The sequence below is a fragment of the Heterodontus francisci genome, chromosome 12 (genome assembly GCF_036365525.1).
Source record: "Heterodontus francisci isolate sHetFra1 chromosome 12, sHetFra1.hap1, whole genome shotgun sequence".
In the NCBI taxonomy this organism is placed as follows: Eukaryota; Metazoa; Chordata; class Chondrichthyes; order Heterodontiformes; family Heterodontidae; genus Heterodontus; species Heterodontus francisci.
In genome coordinates this window covers 30,591,827-30,614,459 of record NC_090382.1, presented here as the reverse complement: position 1 = coordinate 30,614,459, position 22,633 = coordinate 30,591,827, and the positions used below count along the sequence as shown (strand labels likewise).

Here is a 22,633-nt window from a genome sequence, read left to right as displayed (position 1 = left end):
ATGGATAGGCCAAATAATTATAGGCTGGTCATTCTGACCTTGATGGTGGGTAAATTGTTAAAATCAATTCTGAGGGACAGGATAAACTGCCACTTAGAAAGGCACAGATTAATCAGGGATAGTCAGCATGGATTTGTTAAGGGAATGTCATGTTTTACTAACTTAACTGAGTTTTTTGAGGAAGTAACAAGAAAGATTGATGAGGGTACTGCAGTGGATGTGGTCTACATGGACTTTAGTAAGGCATTTGACCCACATGGCAGACTGGTCAGTAAAATGAACGCCCATGGGATACAGGGGAATGTGGCAGGTTACATCCAGAATTGGCTCAGTGACAGGAAACAAAGGGTAGTAGTCGACAGATATTTTTGTGAATGGAAAGCTGTTTCCAGTGGCATTCCACAGGGCTCAGTGTTGGGTCCCTTGCAGTTTGTAGTATATATTAATGACTTGGACTTAAATGTGGGAGGCATAATTGGGAAATTTGCTGATGACACAAAAACTGGTCGTGTAGTTGACAGTGAAAAGAGTAGCTGTAGACTCCAGAATGATATCAATGGTTTGGTTGAGTGGGCGGAAAAGTGGCAAATGGAATTCAATCCAGATAAGTGTGAGGTAATGCATCTGGGAAGGGCAAATAAAGTGAGGGAATACACAATAAACGGGAGGATATTGTGAAGGGTAGAAGAAGTGAGAGACCTTGGAGTGCATGTCCACAGGTCCCTGAAGGTGGCAGGACAGGTAGATAGAGTGGTGAAGAAGGCATATGGAATGCTTTATTGGCTGAGGTATAGAATACAAAAGCAGGGATGTAATGCTGGAACTGTATAAAATGCTGGTTAGGCCATAGTTGGAGTATTGCATACAGTTCTGGTCAACACATTATAATGGACATAATTGCTCTGGAGAGAGTACAGAGGAGATTTACAAGAATGTTGCCAGGGCTCGAAAGTTGCAGCTATGAAGAAAGATTGGATAGGCTAGGGTTGTTTTCCTTAGAATAGAGGAGGCAGTAGGGTGACTTAATAGAGGTGTGCAAAGTTATGAGGGGCCTAGATAGAGTAGACAGGAAAGACCTGTTTCCCCTAGCGGAGAGGTCAATTACCAGGGGGCACAGATTTAAGGTGATTGATAGAAGGATTAGAGGGGACCTGAGGAAAACCTTTTTCACCCAGAGGGTGGTGGGTGTCTGGAATTCACTGCCAGGAATGGTGGTGGAGACAGAAGCCCTCAATTCTTTTAAAAGGTATTTGAACATGCACCTGAAGTGCTGCAAGCTGCAAGGCTATGGACCAGGTGCTGGAAGGTGGTTTTGGATTGGGAGGCTACTTTCTATATTTCTTTCCTTCTCAGCTGGCATGGCTTCCTTCTATGCCATAATTTTTCTGTGGTTCTATGGACCAAACCTCAACAGCTTTTTGGGTGAGAGATCAGTCTCATTCCTCATTGTCTTTGACTCTGTGCCTGCTCGACCAATCACAGTCAATCTGGCTGAACGACAGGGCTCTATTAAGTTCACCGATGCTATCATGACATCACAGACACACAGCCTATCTCCCCCTTGTGCAGCCACACTGGCTTCACCGTGCCATTGGTAAACTTGACTATAGAGAGTGGGGTTGGAGCTAGTCCTTTCAAAGTCATTATTTGCTTTCTTCCACTGGCAATAAATCAGAAACCAAACAGTAGACTAACATTTAAGATACAATGTCATTGCCCAAGAACCAGAGTCTGTCTGTGATTTTTATTTAAAATAAGTATGTTTAATTTGCAAATTTGTCCTTAAGCCTGTTTATACGAGAGTTTTATATTTATATATTATGTTGATATTTCCCTCGAACGTCTGTTGTACCTGATCTGAGTGCTGCATACATAATGCTTAAGCCCTTTGATGAGCACAAAATTCAATTTGTTTTCAAACTGAAGTCAGTTTTAATAGCAGCTCCTTGACAGCACCCTATGTTACTGATTGTATGTCAACTGATGTTCATCCAGCTCCCTCACACGTTGTCGGGCTCACTAACTTCACCCAGACAGTACGCTGAGTTACAGGTACTGACAGTATTTCTGCTGATGTTCAACTAACTCCTTCACATTGTCAAAAACTTGAAATAAAAATTGTCAGAAGAAGAAATAATTTACTTTTAAAGCTGTTTTTTGCATGCAATTGTAAGACTCCCATTTTAAAAGGTAGACTTAACTTGCGATCTGGTAACAATTGAAAACAAATATATAAAACTTTGAGACGTCTTATATTTTTGGTTTGAAAAATATTTGTCTCTCTCACAAAAAGTAATCTTTTTAAACTCAGCCACTTGGCCCAGAATCCGTTTGTGTGTGACTGTCATCTGAGGTGGCTGGCCGACTATCTCCACAACAACCCGATTGAAACCAGCGGTGCCCGCTGCACCAACCCGCGCCGCCTGGCCAACAAACGTATCAATCAGATCAAGGCAAAGAAATTCCGCTGCTCAGGTAAACCCCGATTCAAGAAAGTAGTCGCATATCCACATCAGCCCAATACATGGGGATCTGTCCTTTAGAAATCAAATCTGCTCTGTGGGTCAGAGGTCAGTATGGAATGCAGTCTGCCCATCGCTCTAACCAGCTACAGTCAGAAACAGAGATAAGTGGAACTTACTGAAAGTTAAGTTCCAACGATCTTTGGCAAAGTCATCTTTCTCATGGTGCTTTTTTTTTCACTGCCTATTGTGTGTTTGAAATACATATTTATTTTTAAAAAGAGAATTACTGGGGCTGTCAAATTAAATTTTACTGTCTGGAACAGCAGTAATTAAGAAACAGGACCATCTTCACAAATTAAATCCAGAAAATGTTATTAAGTTAGACAAAGAAAGGCAGGAAGGGCAGACACTGATGAATAAGGTTAACTGTTTTATTGTAACAGACGAATCTTGAAGTGACATCACTGCATTTTCACTTTTACGATCAGGACCCTTTTGGTAAATAAAACTGTATCAAAAAATGATGATTAAAATAAAACTTTTTGTTGATTCTCTATTTATTTTGCCCACTTTTGGAAATTTTGTTGATGAAATAGCGAACAGTCATGATGTCGCTGAGAATACCTACTGGGAAATAAAATTAGTTGAAGTAAAAGGCAAACAGCAGTAGACAGATAAATCACATTGTCCCTTAACATAAATTAAGAGAATTGGCTACAAAACAATAAAATGTCTTGAAGCCGTCATCAATCAAAATTAATGCCCTTACGTAGGATGAATGTACCTGATAAGTTCATCCATTAAAAAAAACCATGGGAGTGTTTTATCAGCCTCAGCTTGTTTACTGCCTCATAGAAAAGAAAGACTGGCATTTGTACAGTGCTTTTCACAACCTCAAGAAAATCGAAAGCACTTTACAGCCAACGAAATACTTTTGAAGTGTGTCACTGTTGTAATGTAGAAAATGCAGCAGCTGAGATTCATTCAGGAAACCTTGATATCAGTCAACAATTATACCCAGGTTTCCTTGAAGTCCCAGCTAAGTGAAAGGCAGCAGATAGCACAAAGATATCTTATCCAATTGCACAACACTGTCAATTAAAAAGGGGTTCAGAGCACAGAAATTGCCTGACTGGTTTTCCTGGTGTGATGTTTATACCTGTAAAACAAAGCAACCCTCATGTAGAGAATAATAGCCTTCTTCCTTGGTGGGCTGGCCAGCACAGATACTTATTAAGCAATCTATTTCTTCAGGGCTAGGCAACTTCCTTTGAAGTGACATTAACGTATCAGCTAAGATGTTTATTTCCTGCGATGCAGAGAAACAAGCCATCCTTCTGGAAAGTAAAAATAGACATTTTACATTTTTCGCAGCACTACTAAGTCATAGGCCAGAATTTTATGTCGGGTGGGAGGTCCCGCCCGCCGGCAGAAAAGTCAGCTCTGCCAGGCCTGGGGAGCCATACCGGGACTTTTCTCTCCCCAGGCCCTTAATTGGCCTTGGGCAGGACTTTGACCTCCTTGAGGCAGTAAGTCCCACCTAATGAAGCTGCCAGCTAAACAGCAGGCCGGCAGTTCTTATTCTCAGCAACGCCACCGGAAGCGATGGCCACTGCTGGGACTACACACAGCCATCGCAAGCAAGGTAAAGGATGGCCCTGGAATGAAGGTAAGTTTTTGGGGCCTCACCGGGGACAATCGGCCTGGCCCTGGTGGGGCAAGGGGCGTCGGTTGTGGGAGGTAGGGGATAGTGTGTGGTGGGAGTGGTTGGGGCTTCGGACGGGGCCCTCCATGGGGCACATGGTGACCAATCAGGCGGGCACCCTCCCCATCCCGCAAGAAGGCCGTCAGCTTTTATCTGGTGGTGTTCTTCGGGCCTTTGCCATCCGCCTGCCACTGGTAAAATACTCGTGGCAACTGGAGGATACACTTAAGTGGCAGTTAATTGGCCACCACAGAAGGGCCTTGATTGTCCGTTTCTTGCTACCGCCGCCCTGTGTAAAATTGCAGCGGGGCGGGAGGGGGTTGGGATTGGCCCCCCCCCCCGCCCACCTCCCATTCAATTTTACCCATTTTCAATTTCAAGTTGTCAGTTCATTCATCAGATTGTTCGTTCATAAAATCTGTGTAAAAATGTACATATTTAGTTGATGGAAACCCTGGCTAAATTTCCACAGAAAAACTGTCCCATTTACAAGTTTAATAAGAGTTTTTTTTTAAGTGTCTCCTTGGCATGGTGAGTTACTAAACAGACCAGGTGAGTTATTATATCTACAGAACTGTTTGGCAGCATTTTATAGTGTTACTATGATATTTACAGCAGAGCTTAGTTTCAGAACGAGCATATAAATCACTGTGAAATTCTTTACAGGCGATGCAGACTGGTCAGGGCAATGGACTTGTGCTGCTCAGTACAAATGTGATAGCATTTAAAGCCCACAGTAAAAAATCGGCTTTGGAAATCACAATTTGAGGATTAAATCTGCTACAAACAATGATCCACAAATTTTTATTAATTTTTATATAAAATAGCCAAACCTGTCCCTGTAAACTGCTAATTGAAAGGGGTTTAAACTAATGACTGGCTAATGCCAGTTTGTTGGCAAATTAGTTGGAGGTGGGGCAGGACTTGGAGCAAGCAGGTTTATTTTACAGTAAACAAAGCACACAGCAATAAACTAAGCCAATTTGCAGAGTTTATTTAAAAGACTGTCTACGAACTGCAGCAAACAGAAGATGACCGAACTTCATCCGGTTAAAAATACCATTCATTTCTTCAGCAAAATGCAGTGAGTGCAGGATAGTTACATAATAAAAATGATTTGCATAAATCAATCACAGTCACTTACGGCAGTGCAGTCTCCAGGCGGAATTGCCCAATCATCTCCATTCTGGCTGGGAATAGTGGTGTCATTATATGCAGAAGTTTATGTTTGTCTGAATACACATCACTTAATCTAAAACCATAACAGTGTCAAATTTCATCAGGAATACAATCCTGGCTGTGAAATCTTTGCATTGTTCCAGTAGCCCTTTAACCTATAGCTCATCAAATTATAGATCTTTTATAGAAATGTTGATGGTTTGATTTATGGTTTCCCATTAGAAGCATATGATCATTTAGGACCAAGCTATTTCTATTACCTCGCAAGTGTTAGAAGATGGCAAGTCCACCAAGCTGAAAGTAATAGATACTATGGATCACTGGAATGTCAACTGCCTACACTTACAGTCTACTGCATTTGCAGTTATTCCATGTCTCTGAAAGATTAGGTACAAATATGCTTGCTGCCTGGTTGGAAATGACCAAGCCATTATCTGTAATAAGATTCTGCTAGCATGACTCTCTCAGTTTCATTTTGTCACTAAGATGGGAAAATTGTTTGAGTCTGGTATCCTGAAAGACATCTTTCAACTCCAACTTAACTACTCTATAGTCAGAGGTTGCCAGAATCTGGAGGTAAATATGGGAAGATTTCCCTAATTTAATTTAGTTCGTTTATTTTCATTACTGGTATAGGTTGCTGCCTGAATTTAGTTTAAAAAAAAGTAACTCAAAGAAGCTTTATTACTTTGGTTTGAGAAAAACAGGTCTAACGTAATGGTGAACTTTAAGAAATGCATTGTGTTTTTTTAATCTAACAATTTACACTTGTTTCTCTATAATCTTGCCTTTTCATAAATGCTAATTGTATTTTAGCCTGATTCAAATGGTTCCTATGCATTCAGGGAGTTCTGTAGAACACACTGGGTAGGCCGTATTATTTCCAAAAATGTTCTCTTAATAGTAATAGTTCATTTCAGATAATTTATGCATAAAATCAAGTTTCAGCTCGTTGTGTAGGCATGGTAATGGAAGCTCCTTTTTGTGATGGGCACTGGCAAAAGGATTCGTAAGTATCTTGAATTGTAACAATAGCAATTACTAAAAGTAGGTTCCACAGTACTCGCCTATAAAGCACAGGAGCTGTACCCACATTGTACAAGTTATATAATGTTTTTTACCAGAGGTGAATATGGTTGATACGACAGCTGTGTTTGCTTAAGACACTTATTTTCTTAATTGCCTATGCAGCTTGTTCTGCTGTTAGTCAGCTCCTTTAGCATGGTTAGCCTACATCATTCATAGTCATGAGTTGTTTTGTTCTGCACATCTGGATAATAACCAGGAGCAGGAACAGTGGCCACAGCAGTTGGCTGAAGTAAAAAAAGATGGTGGAACTGTACCCTGCATAGGCTTTGACTCTAGCGAAGAGAAGTAAGAAGAGAAAATTGAGAGGGGTGTGGAAGAAGCGATAAGTTGCTTACATATTCTGCGGGCCATGTTGTCAGTGGAAATTTAGAAAGTTAACTCCTTTGGCATAGAACATTGTGGCTCATCTTGGCAACCTGTTGCTTAGCAGCTGTAGTAGAATTTTTTCTTCCCTGATTAAGCATCCCAATTCCTGAGCAATGTAACTACAAATATAAGGCAAATGAAGTCAACTGTTCCTTTGTTGTCCTGTATTGTGGCTTACATTCCTACGACTGGAAAGAATCATACAGGACATTAAGGACTGAAACAAGGCAAGGGGGAGTTTCAGACATACCAGCAAAATCACCTGAGATTTGGCAACATAGTCCCGTTCAGAATTTTGAAGTGGAGTTCATAGTTTGGCAATGGAGATGTAATTAGAAGATGGCTGAACTTACTTATGTTAAGTTATAATTCACAGTGTGGGCTAGGGAAGAGAAAGGTGAACCAAAGAAGGAGAGAAATAGTTTAAAGTGTTTGAGGGAAGAAAGAAATGCTGGACAGGCTTGTGCCAATTTGATTGAGGCCAAGGAGAGAGACTGTACATACAACTAATGGCTTTGGTCTCCAATGGACATCTGTTCATTCCAATGAGTTGTATATTGGAGCTGGATTGCCAGTAGTTGCTGTTATCTCATCTGATTTCCCACTAATTTTGCTCTTCGAATCTCTCCTCTCCTGGAAACACTAGCTCAAGCAAGATATTGTTTCACTGGTGCTGACAGCCCTTCAGCCCCTAACCAGAGGACTATTCTTCATGTATGCCGGTGCGGGCACAATGGGCCGAATGGCCTCCATCTGCACTGCATTCTGTGATATGTGAGTTAGGTAGTGAGGGTTTGCAGGCTATTCAACTGGAATGAGTTATCAAACTGAACCCTATCCAGTCTTCACTTAGCATCTATACACATGCACTTCTGTCAGGAGTCACTGGAGAGCAATCAAGAGCAGGAATCGTGGAAAATATTTTCCATTTGCTAGCCCAGAGACATTTGACATCATCAACTGACATTGATTAAATGAATAGAGAGCAGAAATCTTTCTGATCTTTAGGGTTCAGTAGCATGCCACACAGTGAATTTACTCACTGAGCTATTGTAAAGTTGGTTTGTGCAGATGCATGTTCCTTGTCTATTTTACAGGATTCCAGTGTCTTTAAATCCCTCCAGAGCCCATCTTTCCACCCTCTGAAACATCCTCTGGTCCTATAATGTTCCTTTGAGCACTCTTCTTTTAATTCCAGTCTCTGGTGCATTTACCCCTCCCTTTTCTTTATCTTTGCTACCTGTATTCAGACAAACAGGTACCACTTTCTAGAATTGCCTCTTGCGTCTCTACCTCCTCTCCTCTTTTAAGACTCAACTCATTGACCAAGCTGTTTTTCATCCATCTCGATCTCTCTATCATTGTATGTCCATTTTTCCCATGCCTCTGAATGCCTTGACTCACTTATTTTTACATTAGAGGCACTATATAAATGTAAGTTGTTAACCTTCTCATAGGTAGAAAATCAACCACCATAACACTGGTAATTGATGAGAATTTACCACCTATGAGGCCACTTCTTCGAGCTCTGCTGTCCTGCTAAAACAAAACCAGGATAATACTTCCTTTGCACTGTACTTTTTTGCTAGTGATTATTCACAAAACTGGAGCATTAGGAAACTGAGAAATAACTCCTGGATTGACATATACTGTAAAATTGTGTTATAAGGCATAGAGTACAAAAGCAAGGAAGTTGTGTTCAACTATTATAAATCACTGGTTAGGCCTCAGCTGGAGTATTGTGGCCAGTTCTAGGCACCACACTTTAGGAAGAATAAGAAGGCCTTAGAGAGGTTGCAGAGGTGATTTATCAGAATGATAGCACAGATGAGGGATTTCTGTCATGTGGAGACACTGGAGAAGCTGGGATTGTTCTCCTCAATGGAATGAATTGCAAGCCACAGTGACTAAAACTGAACCATGTGGAGTTTATTATTAAATACTCAACTTTGGCCCAATTTGGATCATTTTGGGTACTCCACAGCTGTCCCTTCTTTACTTTAAAAAAATGCAAGTACAGGGTAATGTGTTTTCAGATAGATGCCATTTTCCCTGTCACACCGAAAAAGCATAGTAAATAGCTGATATTTGGTGGACCATAGCAACAGATTTCTGGGATTTTCATTTATACAGTATGCTTTGGTTATAACAGCCGAAATGAATATTGGTGAAACTTGTCCACTGAGAGCAGTTGATTTGAAAGCTAAATCGAGGATAAAGTTTGAATTCAGGCTTGTCTGAAAGGAGGTCCAGGACTCTAATTGCAATTCAAGTGGGCCTCCTTGAATGGGAGTCCAGCATTCTACAACTCATGGAGCTGGGCTCCTCCAAGTGAAAGTTCAGCACTCTACAATTTAAGCTGCAAAAAGCTCTAAGCCTGGGGCCTTCTGAATGGGACTCCACATTACGAAAGCCCAAGACTTGGAAGTAAGCTCCACCATAAACTCCACCATTACAAAAACTCATGACTTGGAAGTACATTGAACACCTCTGAAGAGAGCACTATGTCTCCTAACTACTGTGTCACCTTAAACAGGGAATTACATTTTTATCTGATTTTGTATCTGAATCTAAATTTGACTGAAAATTGGCCCTTTTATATTTTGTAGATCTTAACAGATTGCCAAATGTCTTCTGTGTAGATGAGATCTTATAGGTATTAGTCTTAACTGCAGATAGTGAGAAATATAAACAGATGGACAGGGCACAGTGGTTTATTTTAGAATTTGTTATAAAATTGTTTCCAATGGCGACTGTTCAGCCACCGATCACATGATCATCCCAGCTGTTTAGTAGCATTAATTTTCAACATTTGCCTAATTAAACAGTCCCCAAATCATTGCTCCTGAACAGATTGTACTCCCACGTTTTGTGCTGAAAAACAACAATCCATTCATAAACCTCCAAGGATTTCTTGGCACAATCCAATTGCAGTGTTGTTCCTCTTTTTATAATGTGGCAACTTCGGGTTATATCAAACACAATATCACTTATGGCATAGCAACAATGTTATTGCTGATGAATGTGTAACTAATTGAGCTATTGTCTCTCTCAGTCTGGACTTTTGGAGACAGCACATTGAGTTAACCCTCTATAATACTTTCTCTAACCTCCAAAACCTGTTACAAGGAGCCTGCTTTATATAGTTATATTACTAATGAGATAACCATGAATAATTAGCACACTTGTCACTTTACCATTCATATAATATTATTGGTGTTACAGTAAGGAGTTGTTACATCAACAACTTGGATTTATGTAGCACCTTTAACATGATAAAACATCTCAATGCACTTCTCAGGAGCATCATAGAAAAAAATTTGACACTGAGCCACATAAAAGAATATTAGGGCAGATGACTGACAGCTTCACGGAAGAGGTAGGTTTTAAGGGACATCTTAAAGGATGAAAGAGAGGTAGAGAGACAAAGAGATGTAGGGAGGGAACTCCAGAGCTTGAGGCCTAGGCAGCTGAAGGCATGGCGACCAATGTTGGAGCAATTAAAATCAGGGATGCTCAAGAGGTCTAAATAAGTGAGCACAGATATCTCGGAGGGTTGTGGGGCTGGAGGAGATTACAGAGATAGGGAGGGGCAAGGCCATTGAGGAATTTGAAAACAAGGATGAGAATTTTAAAATTGAGGTGTTGCTTAACCAGGAACCAATGTAGCTCAGCGAGCACTGGGGTGATGGGTGCAAGTTAAGATACAGGCAGCTGAGTTTTGGATGACCTCAAGTTTATGGAGGGTGGAAGATGGGAGGCCGGCAGCAGTGCATTGGAATAGTCAAGTCTAGATGTAACAACACATGAATGAAGGTTTCAGCAGCAGATGAGATGAGGCAGAAGTGAAGTTGGGTGAAGTACCAGAGATGGAAATGGTGATCTTAGTGATGGCGCAAATATATGGGCAGAAACTCATCCCAGGGCCAATTATGACATCAAGACAGCGAACAGTCTGGTTCAGCCTCAGACATTTGCCTGGGAGAGGGATGTAGTCGGTGGCTAGGGAGCAGAGTTTATGACAGGGACTGAAGACAATAGCTTTGATCTTCCCAATACTTAGTGAGAGGAAATTTCTGCTCATTCAGGGAGTCAGGGAGTGTTACAGTAAATAAGAGCAAAATACTGCAGATGCTAGAACTCTGAAACAAGAACAGAAAGTGTTGGAAATACTCAGCAGGTCTGACATCATCTGTGGAGAGAGAAACAGTGTTAATGTTTCAGGTCTGTGACTTTTCATCAGAACACAAGGTTACAGTAAAGTTGTATTATACCAGGCTGTTACAGTGAGAAGTGTGTTATATCAGTGAGTGTTACAGGGAAGTTGTATTGTACCAGGCTGTTACAGTGAGAGGTGTGTCCAGCAGCAGCTGGAGTCACTGTTGTGCATCTGCGAGGCGGAGGGCTAGGCGGATAGTACATTTAGGGAGGTGGTCACACCGCAGGTTAGGAGCATGCAGGCAGAGAGGGAATGGGTGACTGCCAGGCAGTCTAAGAGAATCAGGCAGGCAGTGCAAAAGCCCCCTAAGTCTATCTTGCTTGCTAATCAGTTTTCCATTTTGGATACCGGTGAAAGCGATGGTTCCTCGGGGGAGTGCAGCCAGAGCAAAGTCCGTGGCACTACAGGTGGCTCAGCTGTACAGGAGGGGAGGAAGAGGAATGGAAGAGCAATAGTGATAGGGGATTCGATAGTCAGGAGATCAGACAGATGTTTCTGTGGCAGTAAACGTGACTCCAGGATGGTGTGTTGCCTTCCTGGTGTCAGGGTCAAGGATGTCACGGAGCGGCTGCAGGACATCCTTCTGGGGGAGGGTGAACAGCCAGAGGTCGTTGTCCACATTGGTACCAATGACACAGGTAGGAAGAGGAATGAGGTCCTGAAAGCAGATTTTAGGGAGTTAGGAAGGAAATTAAAAAGCAGGACCTCCAAAGCAATAATCTCAGGATTACTCCCAGTGCCATGTGCAAGTGAGCATAGGAATAGGAGGACTGATTGATTGAACACATGGCTGGAAAATTGGTGTAGGAAGGAGGGCATCAGATTTCTGAAGCATTGGGACCAGTTCTGGGGCAGGTGGGATCTGTACAAGATGGAAGGGCTACACCTTAACAGGAACAGAACTAACATCCTCACAGGGAGATTTGCTATTGCTGTTGGGGAGGCTTTAAACTAGCTTGTCAGGGGATTGGAACCTGAGGGGTAGCTCAAATTGGAAGGAAGTAAAGCTGGTAACAGGAGGTAGAAAAGTAGCAAGTGACATTAGAAAGCAGGCGAAATAAAGGCGAGCATCAACTAGGCTTAGAATGCAGAATGTCAAGAAGACAAGGTTAAGGGAACTCTACCTGAATGCACGCAGCGTTCGCAACAAGATAGATGATTTAAAGGCCGAAAGAGAGGTAAATGGGTTTGATCTATTTGCCATAATGGAAACGTGGCTCCAGGGTGACCAAGACTAGGAATTGAATATTCAAGGATATTCGACATTTAGGAAGGACAGGCAAAAAGGAAAAGGAGGTGGTGTTGCGCTGATAAGGGATGGAATCAGTACATTAGTAAGGGAGGATCTCAGATTGGAAGTACAAAATGTGGAATCTGTTTGGATGGAGCTAAGAAACAGCATCAGGCAGCAAACATTGGTGGGAGTTGTTTCTAGAGCATCAAACAGTAGTGGTAGTGTGGAGCATAGTATTAATAAGGAGATTAGAGAAGCATGTAGCATGGGTAATATAGTAATCATAGGTGACTTCAATCTGCATATAGACTGGGTAAACCTAATGAGCACTAATACTGTGGAGGATGAGTTTCTGGAGTGTGTTAGGGATGGTTTTCTAGAGCAGTATCTTGAGGAACCAACTAGGGAACAGGTTATTTTAGATCTAGTATTATGTAATGAGAAATGGCTAATTAATAATCTTGTTATAAAAGAACCTTTAGGGATGAGTGACCGTAAGATAAAAGAATTTTACATTCTGTTTGAAAGTGAGGTAGTTCAATCTGAAGCCAAGGTATTAAATTTGAACAAAGAAAATTATGAAGGTATGAGGGGAAAATTAGCTGAGGTGGACAGGGAAAATACATTAAAAGGTATGGCAGTACATAGTCAATGGATAGTCTTTAAAGAATTATTACATAGTTTACAGCAACTATACATTCCTTCAAGGCACAAAACACCAAAGTCAACCGTGGATGACAATAGAAGTAAGGATTGCATAAGATTAAAAGAAAAGGCCTATAAAGTTGCCAGAAATAGTAGTAAACCTGAGAATTGGGGGGGTGTGGGGTGTGGGGGTGGGGTGGATTTTATAATACAGCAAAGGAGGACGAAGAAACTGATAAAGAAAGGCAGAATAGAATATGAACGTAAACTAGCAAAAAATATAAAAACGGACTGTAAAAGTTTCTATAAGTACGTAAAAAGGAAACATTTGGCTAAGACAAATGTGGGTCCATTACAGGCAGAATCAGGATAATTTATAATGGGGAATAGAGAAATGACAGAGAAGCTAAATGATTACCTTTTGTCTGTCTTCACTGAGGAAGATACAAGAAATCTCGCAGAATTAGAGATCCAAGAGATTAGGGAGAATGAGCAATTGAAGGAAATTAGTATTAGTAAGAAGGTTGTATTGGAGAAATTAATGAGGCTGAAGGTTGATAAGTCCCCAGGACCTGATATTCTATATCCCAGAGTGTTGAAAGAGGTAGCTATGGAGATAGTGGATGCATTGATCATCTTCCAAAATTCTATAGATTCTGGAGCAGCTCCTGCAGATTGGAAGGTAGCAAATGTCACCCCATAATTTAAGAAGGGAGGGGGAGAGAAAACAAGGAATTACAAACCTGTAAGCCTTAAATTAATCATTGGGAAAATGCTTGACTCTATTTTAAAGGATGTGATAAATGGACACTTAGGTAATAATGCTTTGATTGGGCATAGTCAACATGGATTTCTGAATGGGAAATCATGTTTGACGAACCTGTTGGAGTTTTTTGAGGATGTTACTAACAAAATTGATAAAGGGGAGTTGGTGGACGTGGTATACTTGGTTTTTCAGAAGACTTTTGATGTAGTCCCCCACACGAGGTTGGTTAGCAAAATTAAAGGGCATCGAATAGGAGGTAATATACTGGCATGGATTAAGGATTGGTTAACAGGCAGAAAGTAGAGAGTAGGAATAAAGAGGTCATTCTTACAGTGGCAGGCTGTGACTAGTGGGGACCGCAGGGATCAGTGCTTGAGCCCCAGCTGTTCACAATATATATCAACGATTTGGATGTGGGGACCAAATGTAGTATTTCCACGTTAATGGACGACACAAAACTAGGTGGGAATGTGTGTTGTTAGGAAGCTGCAAAGGGGATTTGTACAGACTTAGTGAGTGGACAAGAATGTGGCAGATGGAATATAATGTAACAAAATGTGAGGTTATCCACTTTGGTAGGAGGAACAGATATGCAGAGTATTTCTTAAATGGTAAGAGATTAGAACGTGTAGATGTACAAAGGGACCTGGGTGTCCTTGTCAATAAGTCACTGAAAGCTAACATGCAGGTGAAGCAAGCAATTAAAAAGGCTAATGGTATGTTAGCCTTTATCGCAAGCGGATTTGAGTACAGGAGTAGTGAAGTCTTGCTTCAATTGTACAGAACCTTGGTTACACCGCATCTGGAGTACTGTGTGCGGTTCTGATCCCCTTACCTTAGGAAGGATATTATTGCCATAGAGGTAGTGCAACGAAGGTTCACCAGATTTGTTCCCAGGATGGCAGGACTGTCCTATGAACGGAAACTGGGCCTGTATTCTCTAGAGTTATGAAGAATGAGAGGTGATCTCATTGAAACCTACAAAATACTTAAAGGGATAAACAGGGTAAATGCAGCGAAGATGTTTCCCCTGGTTGGGGAGTCTAGAACCAGAGGACACTTTTCAAAATAAGGGGGAAGCCACCTAGGACAGAGATGAGGAGAAATTTCATTATTCAGAGGTTTGTGAATCTTTGGAATTCTCTACCCCAGAGGGCTGTGGAAGCTCAGTCATTGAGTATGTTTAAAGCAGAGATTGACAGATTTCTAAATACCAATGACATAAGTGGATATGAGGATAGTGTGGGAAAAAGGCATTGAAGTGGATGATCAGCCATGATCATATTGAATGGTGGGGCAGGCTCGATGGGCTGGATAGCCTACTCCTGCTCCTATGTTCCTGTATCAGGGAGTGTTACTGTAAGGTTCTATTATGCCAGCTTGTTACAGTGAGAGGTGTGTTATATCGGCAAGTATTACAGTAAAGTTGTATTATACCAGGCTTTTACAGTGAGGGGTGTGCTACTGAACTGTACATAAACGTCCTACATACCCTTCCACATGGATTTGTGAACCTACCATGACCTTTATAAGCACTGTAACTTTTCCATATATGTAAGCTTTAAAAGTACAATTTAATTTTCACAAAAATGCCTGTTTGATGACAACGCAAACAACTTTTTTATTGACTCCCTACGTTCAGGCAAGTGGATTCAAATAAAGGAATTCATCAGCTTCACAACAGATTCTCCAGCATTGACAGAATCTTGCCATTTAACTCATCTCATTTCCATCACGTGCTCATTTCGAATCTGTTAATTCAGAAAGATTGACACAAAGTGACAACATAGAACTTAACATGGTCTTCTTTAATAGTTCTGACAAGTCAGGGCTGTCAGCAGCAGAAAGATTTTAGCTGTGATATTTCCATTTGTGGGCCGTATACCAAAAGTATCTATTTGTACTGAAAGAAAGCAAGAGAAATGACAGAGAACGTTAGGCAATTGGAGCTGTGAGATCACGACCATGGGGTACGGGAGCAGGAGATTGCGAACCTCTGCGTGAGATTCAACTCCTCCTCCTCCAATATTGAAATAGTGTTGCTAACTCTAGTTGGACATAGTCCTAAAGATCTCATTACATGACCACTCACCTTCAGCTGTCCCGCCCCCATGCTCCTGCCTTTGGTCACCTGACACATGCCTCTTGGGACCTTTAACAAATGAAAAAATGGCCGTAGCTGCCAGGCCACCATTCTGGAGGGAGGCCCCTCCACAGGGTGACCTGCGGCCATAGCTGTGACCAGGTAGGTGGGGCATGGGGGGGGTGGGGGGTGCCTCCTGGAAACTGTTGTGCTTCCGACGCACAGGGGTTGTGGTAGGGGTGGGGAGCCCGCAGGCCGACTGGGAAATTCAAGTCGGTCTCTGACAATTAGTGTTAATTAGCCTTTAAGTTATCTTAACTAGCGACCCACTTTCGGTGCGTAGCCATTCCGCCCCTGAACCGGCCTCCAGCTAAATGGCTCTGGGCAGGATGGTGCAGGCAAAGGGCACGTGGCCAGCAGCGCAAAATTACATGCCTGCCGCTTTTGTTCTTGCCCCATATTAGGGAGAAAATCCTTCCCTTAGGGTCCAATTTTAACTCTTGTATAAATGAATGGGTTTTGGGTGAGTTAAAATTGGGCACTTAGCCAATTGGATGATCTTTAACTGTCAGTCAAATAGTTTTTTTTCCCTCCTCCAATATTCTTATAAACAAAATGAAAGAAAATGAAAAGAAAACACACATTTTGTTTTAATGCCCCCATGATTTCTCTCCAGGGTTGCTCACAACAGGGTCCAGGAGATTAATTTGTAATTTTTGGAGACTGCAGGACAATTTTACCCTGAATGGAAGACACTTGGCAGACCTAGAGAAGGACCTCTAAATTGTGATGCTTTCGAACTCATGAAATAAACCCAGTAAAGCAGTGTGACCAGTGTAAATGCTACATGTCTGCAGGAGAACATCAGAGGTTCTGCTGTCTACTGCTTAATATTCTTAACACATCACCTGTGATATATGAAGGATTCAATAAATACCCCGAGCCAGTAACTTCTCTCCATCAAATTCAATAAATTACAATTGCCTTACACAAGTTCGTTGGAGCATGAATCTAGGCAGGTGCAGGTGGTCTTCATAATTTCAAGATTACAGGAGGAAATGATGCTGTTGTTAATGTTTTGTCGTGTGTTAAGCTTTAGTGGGAACTGTAGCAGCTTGTAGATTGTCAGTAATATCAATCCCTTGTTAAGGATAGGTGTTGCTTCTTTACACTATCTAACTCAAGGTAACTTCTAATAGGAGCTCTCATCAGGAGATGTAGGTGATCAGCTGCCACTGGCAAGGTGGGTGAGGAGGGGGTTCTTAGCTGTGGGGGATGGTCAAATGCAAAGTAGTGTTTGTTGTAATTGCTGCAGGACCCCATTAGGCTCTGTAAGTTGTATTGTATAGTTCCATAGGATTTTGTGAACCCAGATGATTTGGGATCTTGACATCCTATGCACTGCAGACAGATGAGAAAGTGAATGGTCTAACTGCCAAGAGCTAATGTTGTTGATGGTCACTTGGGTGACCAGGCTTTTTCTCACTTGTCCTAATGCCTCCTCCTTTGGTCCGGTGTCAATTATTTTGTCTGATTTAGCTCCCATGAAACACCTTGGAATATTTTACTTCATTAAAGGTGCTATATAAGTGCAAGTTGTTGTTTCTCTATGTACAGGATTCCTGAAACCAGCTTTGTTTAAAGTGGCTACATCTTGCACTTAAAAACCTGTGATGATCAATAGAATGGTTCCTCTCATCAGTATGGGTTGGGCTGGCAGAGGTTGCTGGGTTGAGTTTCCAGTGGTGGGGGTGCTTCATAGTACTCAGCGATCATAGGCTGTTAACTAATTACATTGGAAATCAACAGAGCAGGATTGATTCTTTGAAGCTGATAATGTGAAATATCCAGATATGATGATGTGGCTGCAGCCCAGGCTCCTCTGAGCTTTAGAGTTAATATTGATTGACAGTTTTCTCAGTCTTTTCTATTACTAACTGGTTAATTAATTTCATCACTGAACCAGGTAATCTGTAATCTCTACCTGGGTTTATATTGACAGTGGAGTCCTCCTGCCTGGTGTTGCTAGTTAACAGCTTGTTCTAATTGGATGATTTGGCACTATAATGTTTTGATTTTGCATGGATAAATCACTGACTGCCAGCCGAGCTTCCAGATTGTGCTCACCAGTCTTCTTCGATCTCTCTTGCCTTTCTGCTCTCCTTGACGTTGCCTAACACTGGCTCTGATTCTAAGCAAGGTGTTCTGTTGTGCTTGATCTAACCATGTGGTTCCAAGCTATGAGTAAAACATGGTTTCGTCAAGCACCATGGTACGCTTTGTGTCTTTCTGCAGCATGTCAAGCCCCTCCTACCTTACTCCAACAAGCTGGGGATGCTAATGATGTTTTCTGAGGCAAGGGTAAAATTACAAAGTTTGAAATGTGACTCAAAGGTACTTCATACTGGTGCTGCCTAAGTAGATCAAAGAATTCTCAATTTTTGTATTTTCTCCAACTTCTCTGCACCATAGCAACAGTTGCTATGGTTTTACTGTAAGCACAACTAGTGATGGTATTAATGGAGATGGGGGGAGGGTCAAAGAGCTCGGAACACAAACAATGCTGTAGAAGTCATGTAAAACTAAATCTTATAAAATTAAGAAATGGAACATTTTTGAGTCAGTTTTTCTCTTTTCTCTTCATGCAGCCTAACTGCATCCATCTGTTCTGGTGCAATCAACACTGCAGTACTGAAGGCTGTGAGCCCATTTCTATGATGGTCACCACTGCCACTCAAGGTTGGACTGAAGGAAGCAGAATTTGGGATAGACAAGTTGGGAGATGTTAGCTTTTCATGCCAGCAGAAGAAAGTATGAAAAAGAATGGGAAAAGACATCCTGACCCATCAGGCCTGCTCCATCCAGATGCTGCAATCTCATGCACCATCAACTAGCCCCTCCTTCTCCCAGTCATGCAATCTCCTGGGGATGTCAATTTGGGAAAAAAAAAAGTTCTGGGAAATTCCTTTCCATGCCCCTAAGGCAATCAAACAAGGTGACCTTGGTAACTCTTAAGATTCCCCATTTCTAACTATCCTACAACCTACCTTTTTATAACTTGAAATGTTCTCTTCTCAGGAACTTGCCCAGTTTTCTTTTGAAGGACTGCAGGGAATCCATAACCACTGCATACCTCCAGAGGGCGATTACTCCCCGTGAAATGAAATACTTGCAGATAAAAATATATCCTCAGAATCGAACGACCTCACTCTTTGCTTAGGTATTTTCTAGTCATGCAAGAGGAAAGAATTTTACATTTTTCCAGTATGTGAAGTATTGTGTCCAATTCTGGGCACCATACTTTAGTAAGAATGTCAAGACATTGGAGAGGGTGCAGAGGAGTTTTGAATGGTACCAGGGATGAGGGATTTCAGTTATGTGGAGAGACTGTCTGAACTGGGGTTGTTCTCCTCAGAGCAGAGAAGGTTAAGTGTAGATTTATTGGAGGTGTTCAAAATTATGAGGGGTTTTGATGGAGTAGATATGCAGAAACTGCATCAACTGGCAGGAGAATCAATAACCAGAGGACACAGATGTAAATTAATTGTCAAAAGAACCAAAGGGGAGATGAGGAGAATGTTTTTTACATAGTGAAGTGTTCTGATCTGGACTGTGCTGCCTGAAAGGGTAGTGGAAGCAGATTCGGTAATAACGTTCAAAAGGGAGTTGGAAAAATACTTTAAGAGGAGAAAATTTCAGGCTAAGGAAAACATCAGGGGAGTGGGACTAATTGGATAGCTCTTTCAAAGAGCCAGCACAGGTAAGGTGGGTCAAATGGCCTCCTTCTGTACAGTATGATTCTATGAAATCATTATTTTAAAATACCCAAAGGTACGCTCTCTAACAGTTTGTTTCTCTCACAAAAGTAGCCCTAACTCCTGGAGTCTATTTTGACAGTTAAGAGGCTGAAGACGAGGTATGATTTTGGTTGCTCTTCTGTGTACCTTTTCCAGGGCCTCACCATGTGTGATGACCAAAATTGGACAGAATTATTTTCTTCTTTCCTTTTGATCCCTTATCATTCACAGGAATACCTGCAACAGTTTCACACATTGCTTCCCCTACCTGAGAAACACTCTCTCAGCTAGTGCTATTACCAACAAATCTATCCTTCCATATACAAAGCATTTAAACGCTATCAACCACTGCACCCAGAACATTGGGGGATGCACTTTAGCTCTATAAAGTCTCTTGGTTGTTCCTGCACTAAATTAGATCTGGTTATACATGTATTAGATCAGAGGTGGTTACATGTGCTAGATCTGATGTCCTTGTATCTGTACTAGATCTGTAGTAATTGTACATATACTAGAGCAAAGCTGATTTTTTTCTCTGCTAGATGTGAGTTTGTTGTTCATGCACTTGATCAGAGTTGCTTATACCTGCCTGAGATCAGAGTTGGCTATTCCTGTACTAGATCAGAGGTGCTTCTACCTATGCTGGATCACAGTTGTTGATTTCTGCACTACTTCTGAGGTGCTTTAGAACATTAAGCATTTTATGTGCTTCCTTGTCACCCAAAAAAAGTTAGACTTCATCTCTGGAACTTGACTTCAATTTGGGCCCAGACTGATGGGATTAGACCTCCTCTAAGTGCTGGTTGTTATGTATTTGGGGAGTTTCAATCCAGTTAATAGTAGGCCTGGGCCTGCAACAAAAACTCTCCCTAATTTGGCACTAATTGACAATATTACAAAGAGAGGCCACTGTTGATTGGTGTAGAGAATGGTAGAAATATCACTCTGGTGTTCTTCTGAGCTTGGAACTGAGGCAGAGCAGAGGGAGCTTTGTTCTGCAAAACTGATCTGGTTTGATGCTGACCCTGAGTACCTGAAATTAGTAGAGTTCCAATTACCAGCACTAAAATCCCTTACCCAAAGAGCATAACAAATAATGGATCAAATTCATTCTGTCTGTAAGTTCTGACTAGCCAACATATGCCACTGGGTGTAGCATTGCTGCAGTCTGCACTATGCATGGATTGGAAGAGCAATGCCCTCATGCTTTCCAAATCTGTAAATCTGGGTGTTAAAAAAAAATTCAACTACTGCACTCCAGGCTTTTGCCACATGTGTGTAACATATAATTGTGTAGTCCCAGCCAATAGTCTTTAATCCCTTCCTTCTGGGAGCACCAAAACAGAGTATTTTCCCTTCGTATTTCCTGAGTCAATAACCTGCTGATTATTTCCATGTTGACTGTATTTGTAAGCCTTACTTTTCTCTCTGGTTCAAGTTGGTTGGACTAAATGAGTGGGCAAAACTATAGCAGGTGAGGCTCAATTTGGGGAGATGTGAGGTCATCCACTTTGGATCTGGGAAAGACAAATTGGAATGTTTTCTTAATGGTGAGCCACGGAGGAACAAAGAGATTTAGGTGTCTATGTGGACAGATCACAGTTAGTGTACAGGTACAAAACTTAATTAAAAAGATTAATGTAAGGTGGGCCTTTATCTCAAGGAGGTTGGAATACAAAGTGAGGAGATGCTTCTATTGTATAGAGGTTCCATCTGCAATATGGTTATCAGTTTTGGACACCGAAGCTTAGGAAGGATATATTGGCCTTGGACTTGGAGCACAGATTTAACAGAATGATACCAGGGCTTGAAGGGTTAAATTGCATTAATTTATCTTGTATTCCCTTGAGATTAGAAGATTGAGGGCTGATCTAATTGAGGTATTTAAAATGATTAAAGGATTCGATAGGGTAGATATGGGGAAACCATTTCCTCTGGTGGTGGAAGCCAGAAAAAAAAGACGTACATTTATATAGCTCCTTTGACAACCTCAGGACGTCCCAAAGCGCTTTACAGCCAATGAAGTATTTTTGAAATGTAGTCACTGGTGTGATGTAGAAAACACGGTCGCCAATTTGTGCACAGCACAATCCTGCGAACGGCAATGTGATAATGACCAGATTAGCTGTTTTTTTTTTGTGATATTGATTAAGGGATAAATATTGGCCAGGATACCAGGGATAACTCCCCTCCTCTTCTTCAAAACAGCGCCTTGGAATTTTTTACGGCTACCTGAGAGAGCAAATGGGATCTCGATTTAACGACACATCTGAAAGACAGCATCGCCTACAGTGCAGCACTCCCTCAGTGCTGTACTGAGTGTCAGCCTAGATTTTTGTGCTCAAGCCCTGGAGTGGACTTGAAACCATAACCTTCTGACTCAGAGGTGAGAGTGCTATCAACTGAGCCATGGTTGACACTATAAACAATATGACCAAGGGGGCTCAGTCTTAAAATTAGAGTTAGACTATTTTGGAATCAAGTCAGGAAGCACTTTTTCACACAAAGAATAGTGGAAATATGGAGCTTGCTTCCCCAAAAGGCAATGGATGCTGGCAGTCAATTGACATTTACAAGGCTGAGATTGATAGATTTTTGTTAAATAAGGATATCAAACGAGGTTCAACCATAATATTTTTGAACAGGGTTGAGGGGCTCAAAGGGAAGTTTCCAAAATATTGTGCTCCTTCACCTCTGGGAGCTGGGTTTAAATGTTTCTTCTCTGTCAGCTCTTCAGGTGCCAAGTAATATGAGTTTGAGCAGTCTCATCCAGATCCTTATTGGCACAATTAAAAAAAACAAGTCACTGACTAAGGCAAAAATTGCAAATAATTTGACAATCTCACTCAAACAAACACTGATGTTGGAAATAGATATGTCATTATGGTGCAGAAGAGGAGGCATTCTTATATTGAGATTAAGGCACTTTTTTAAGCAATATAGAAGGAGCCCTATTTTACATATAACCCATGCAATACCTTGATTATGGCACTGGATGAAATTAAGTTGAATATGTGTTTGATTAATGAACGCAAAATGCAATTATAAGTTGAAAAATGATAAATAATATTGAATATCTGAATGA

At 41.4% G+C, this 22,633-nt stretch overlaps 1 protein-coding gene across 2 annotated transcripts in view; it reads left to right on the top strand.

The window, feature by feature from the left end:
- LOC137375798 (slit homolog 3 protein-like) overlaps positions 1-22,633 on the top strand; it is a 909,976-nt gene that overhangs the window by 566,766 nt on the left and 320,577 nt on the right. For both annotated transcript variants that reach the window (XM_068043263.1, XM_068043262.1), the window contains one exon: positions 2,312-2,475. In XM_068043263.1, the coding sequence (XP_067899364.1) occupies positions 2,312-2,475 (164 nt within the window). The remainder of the gene's footprint in view (positions 1-2,311; positions 2,476-22,633) is intronic.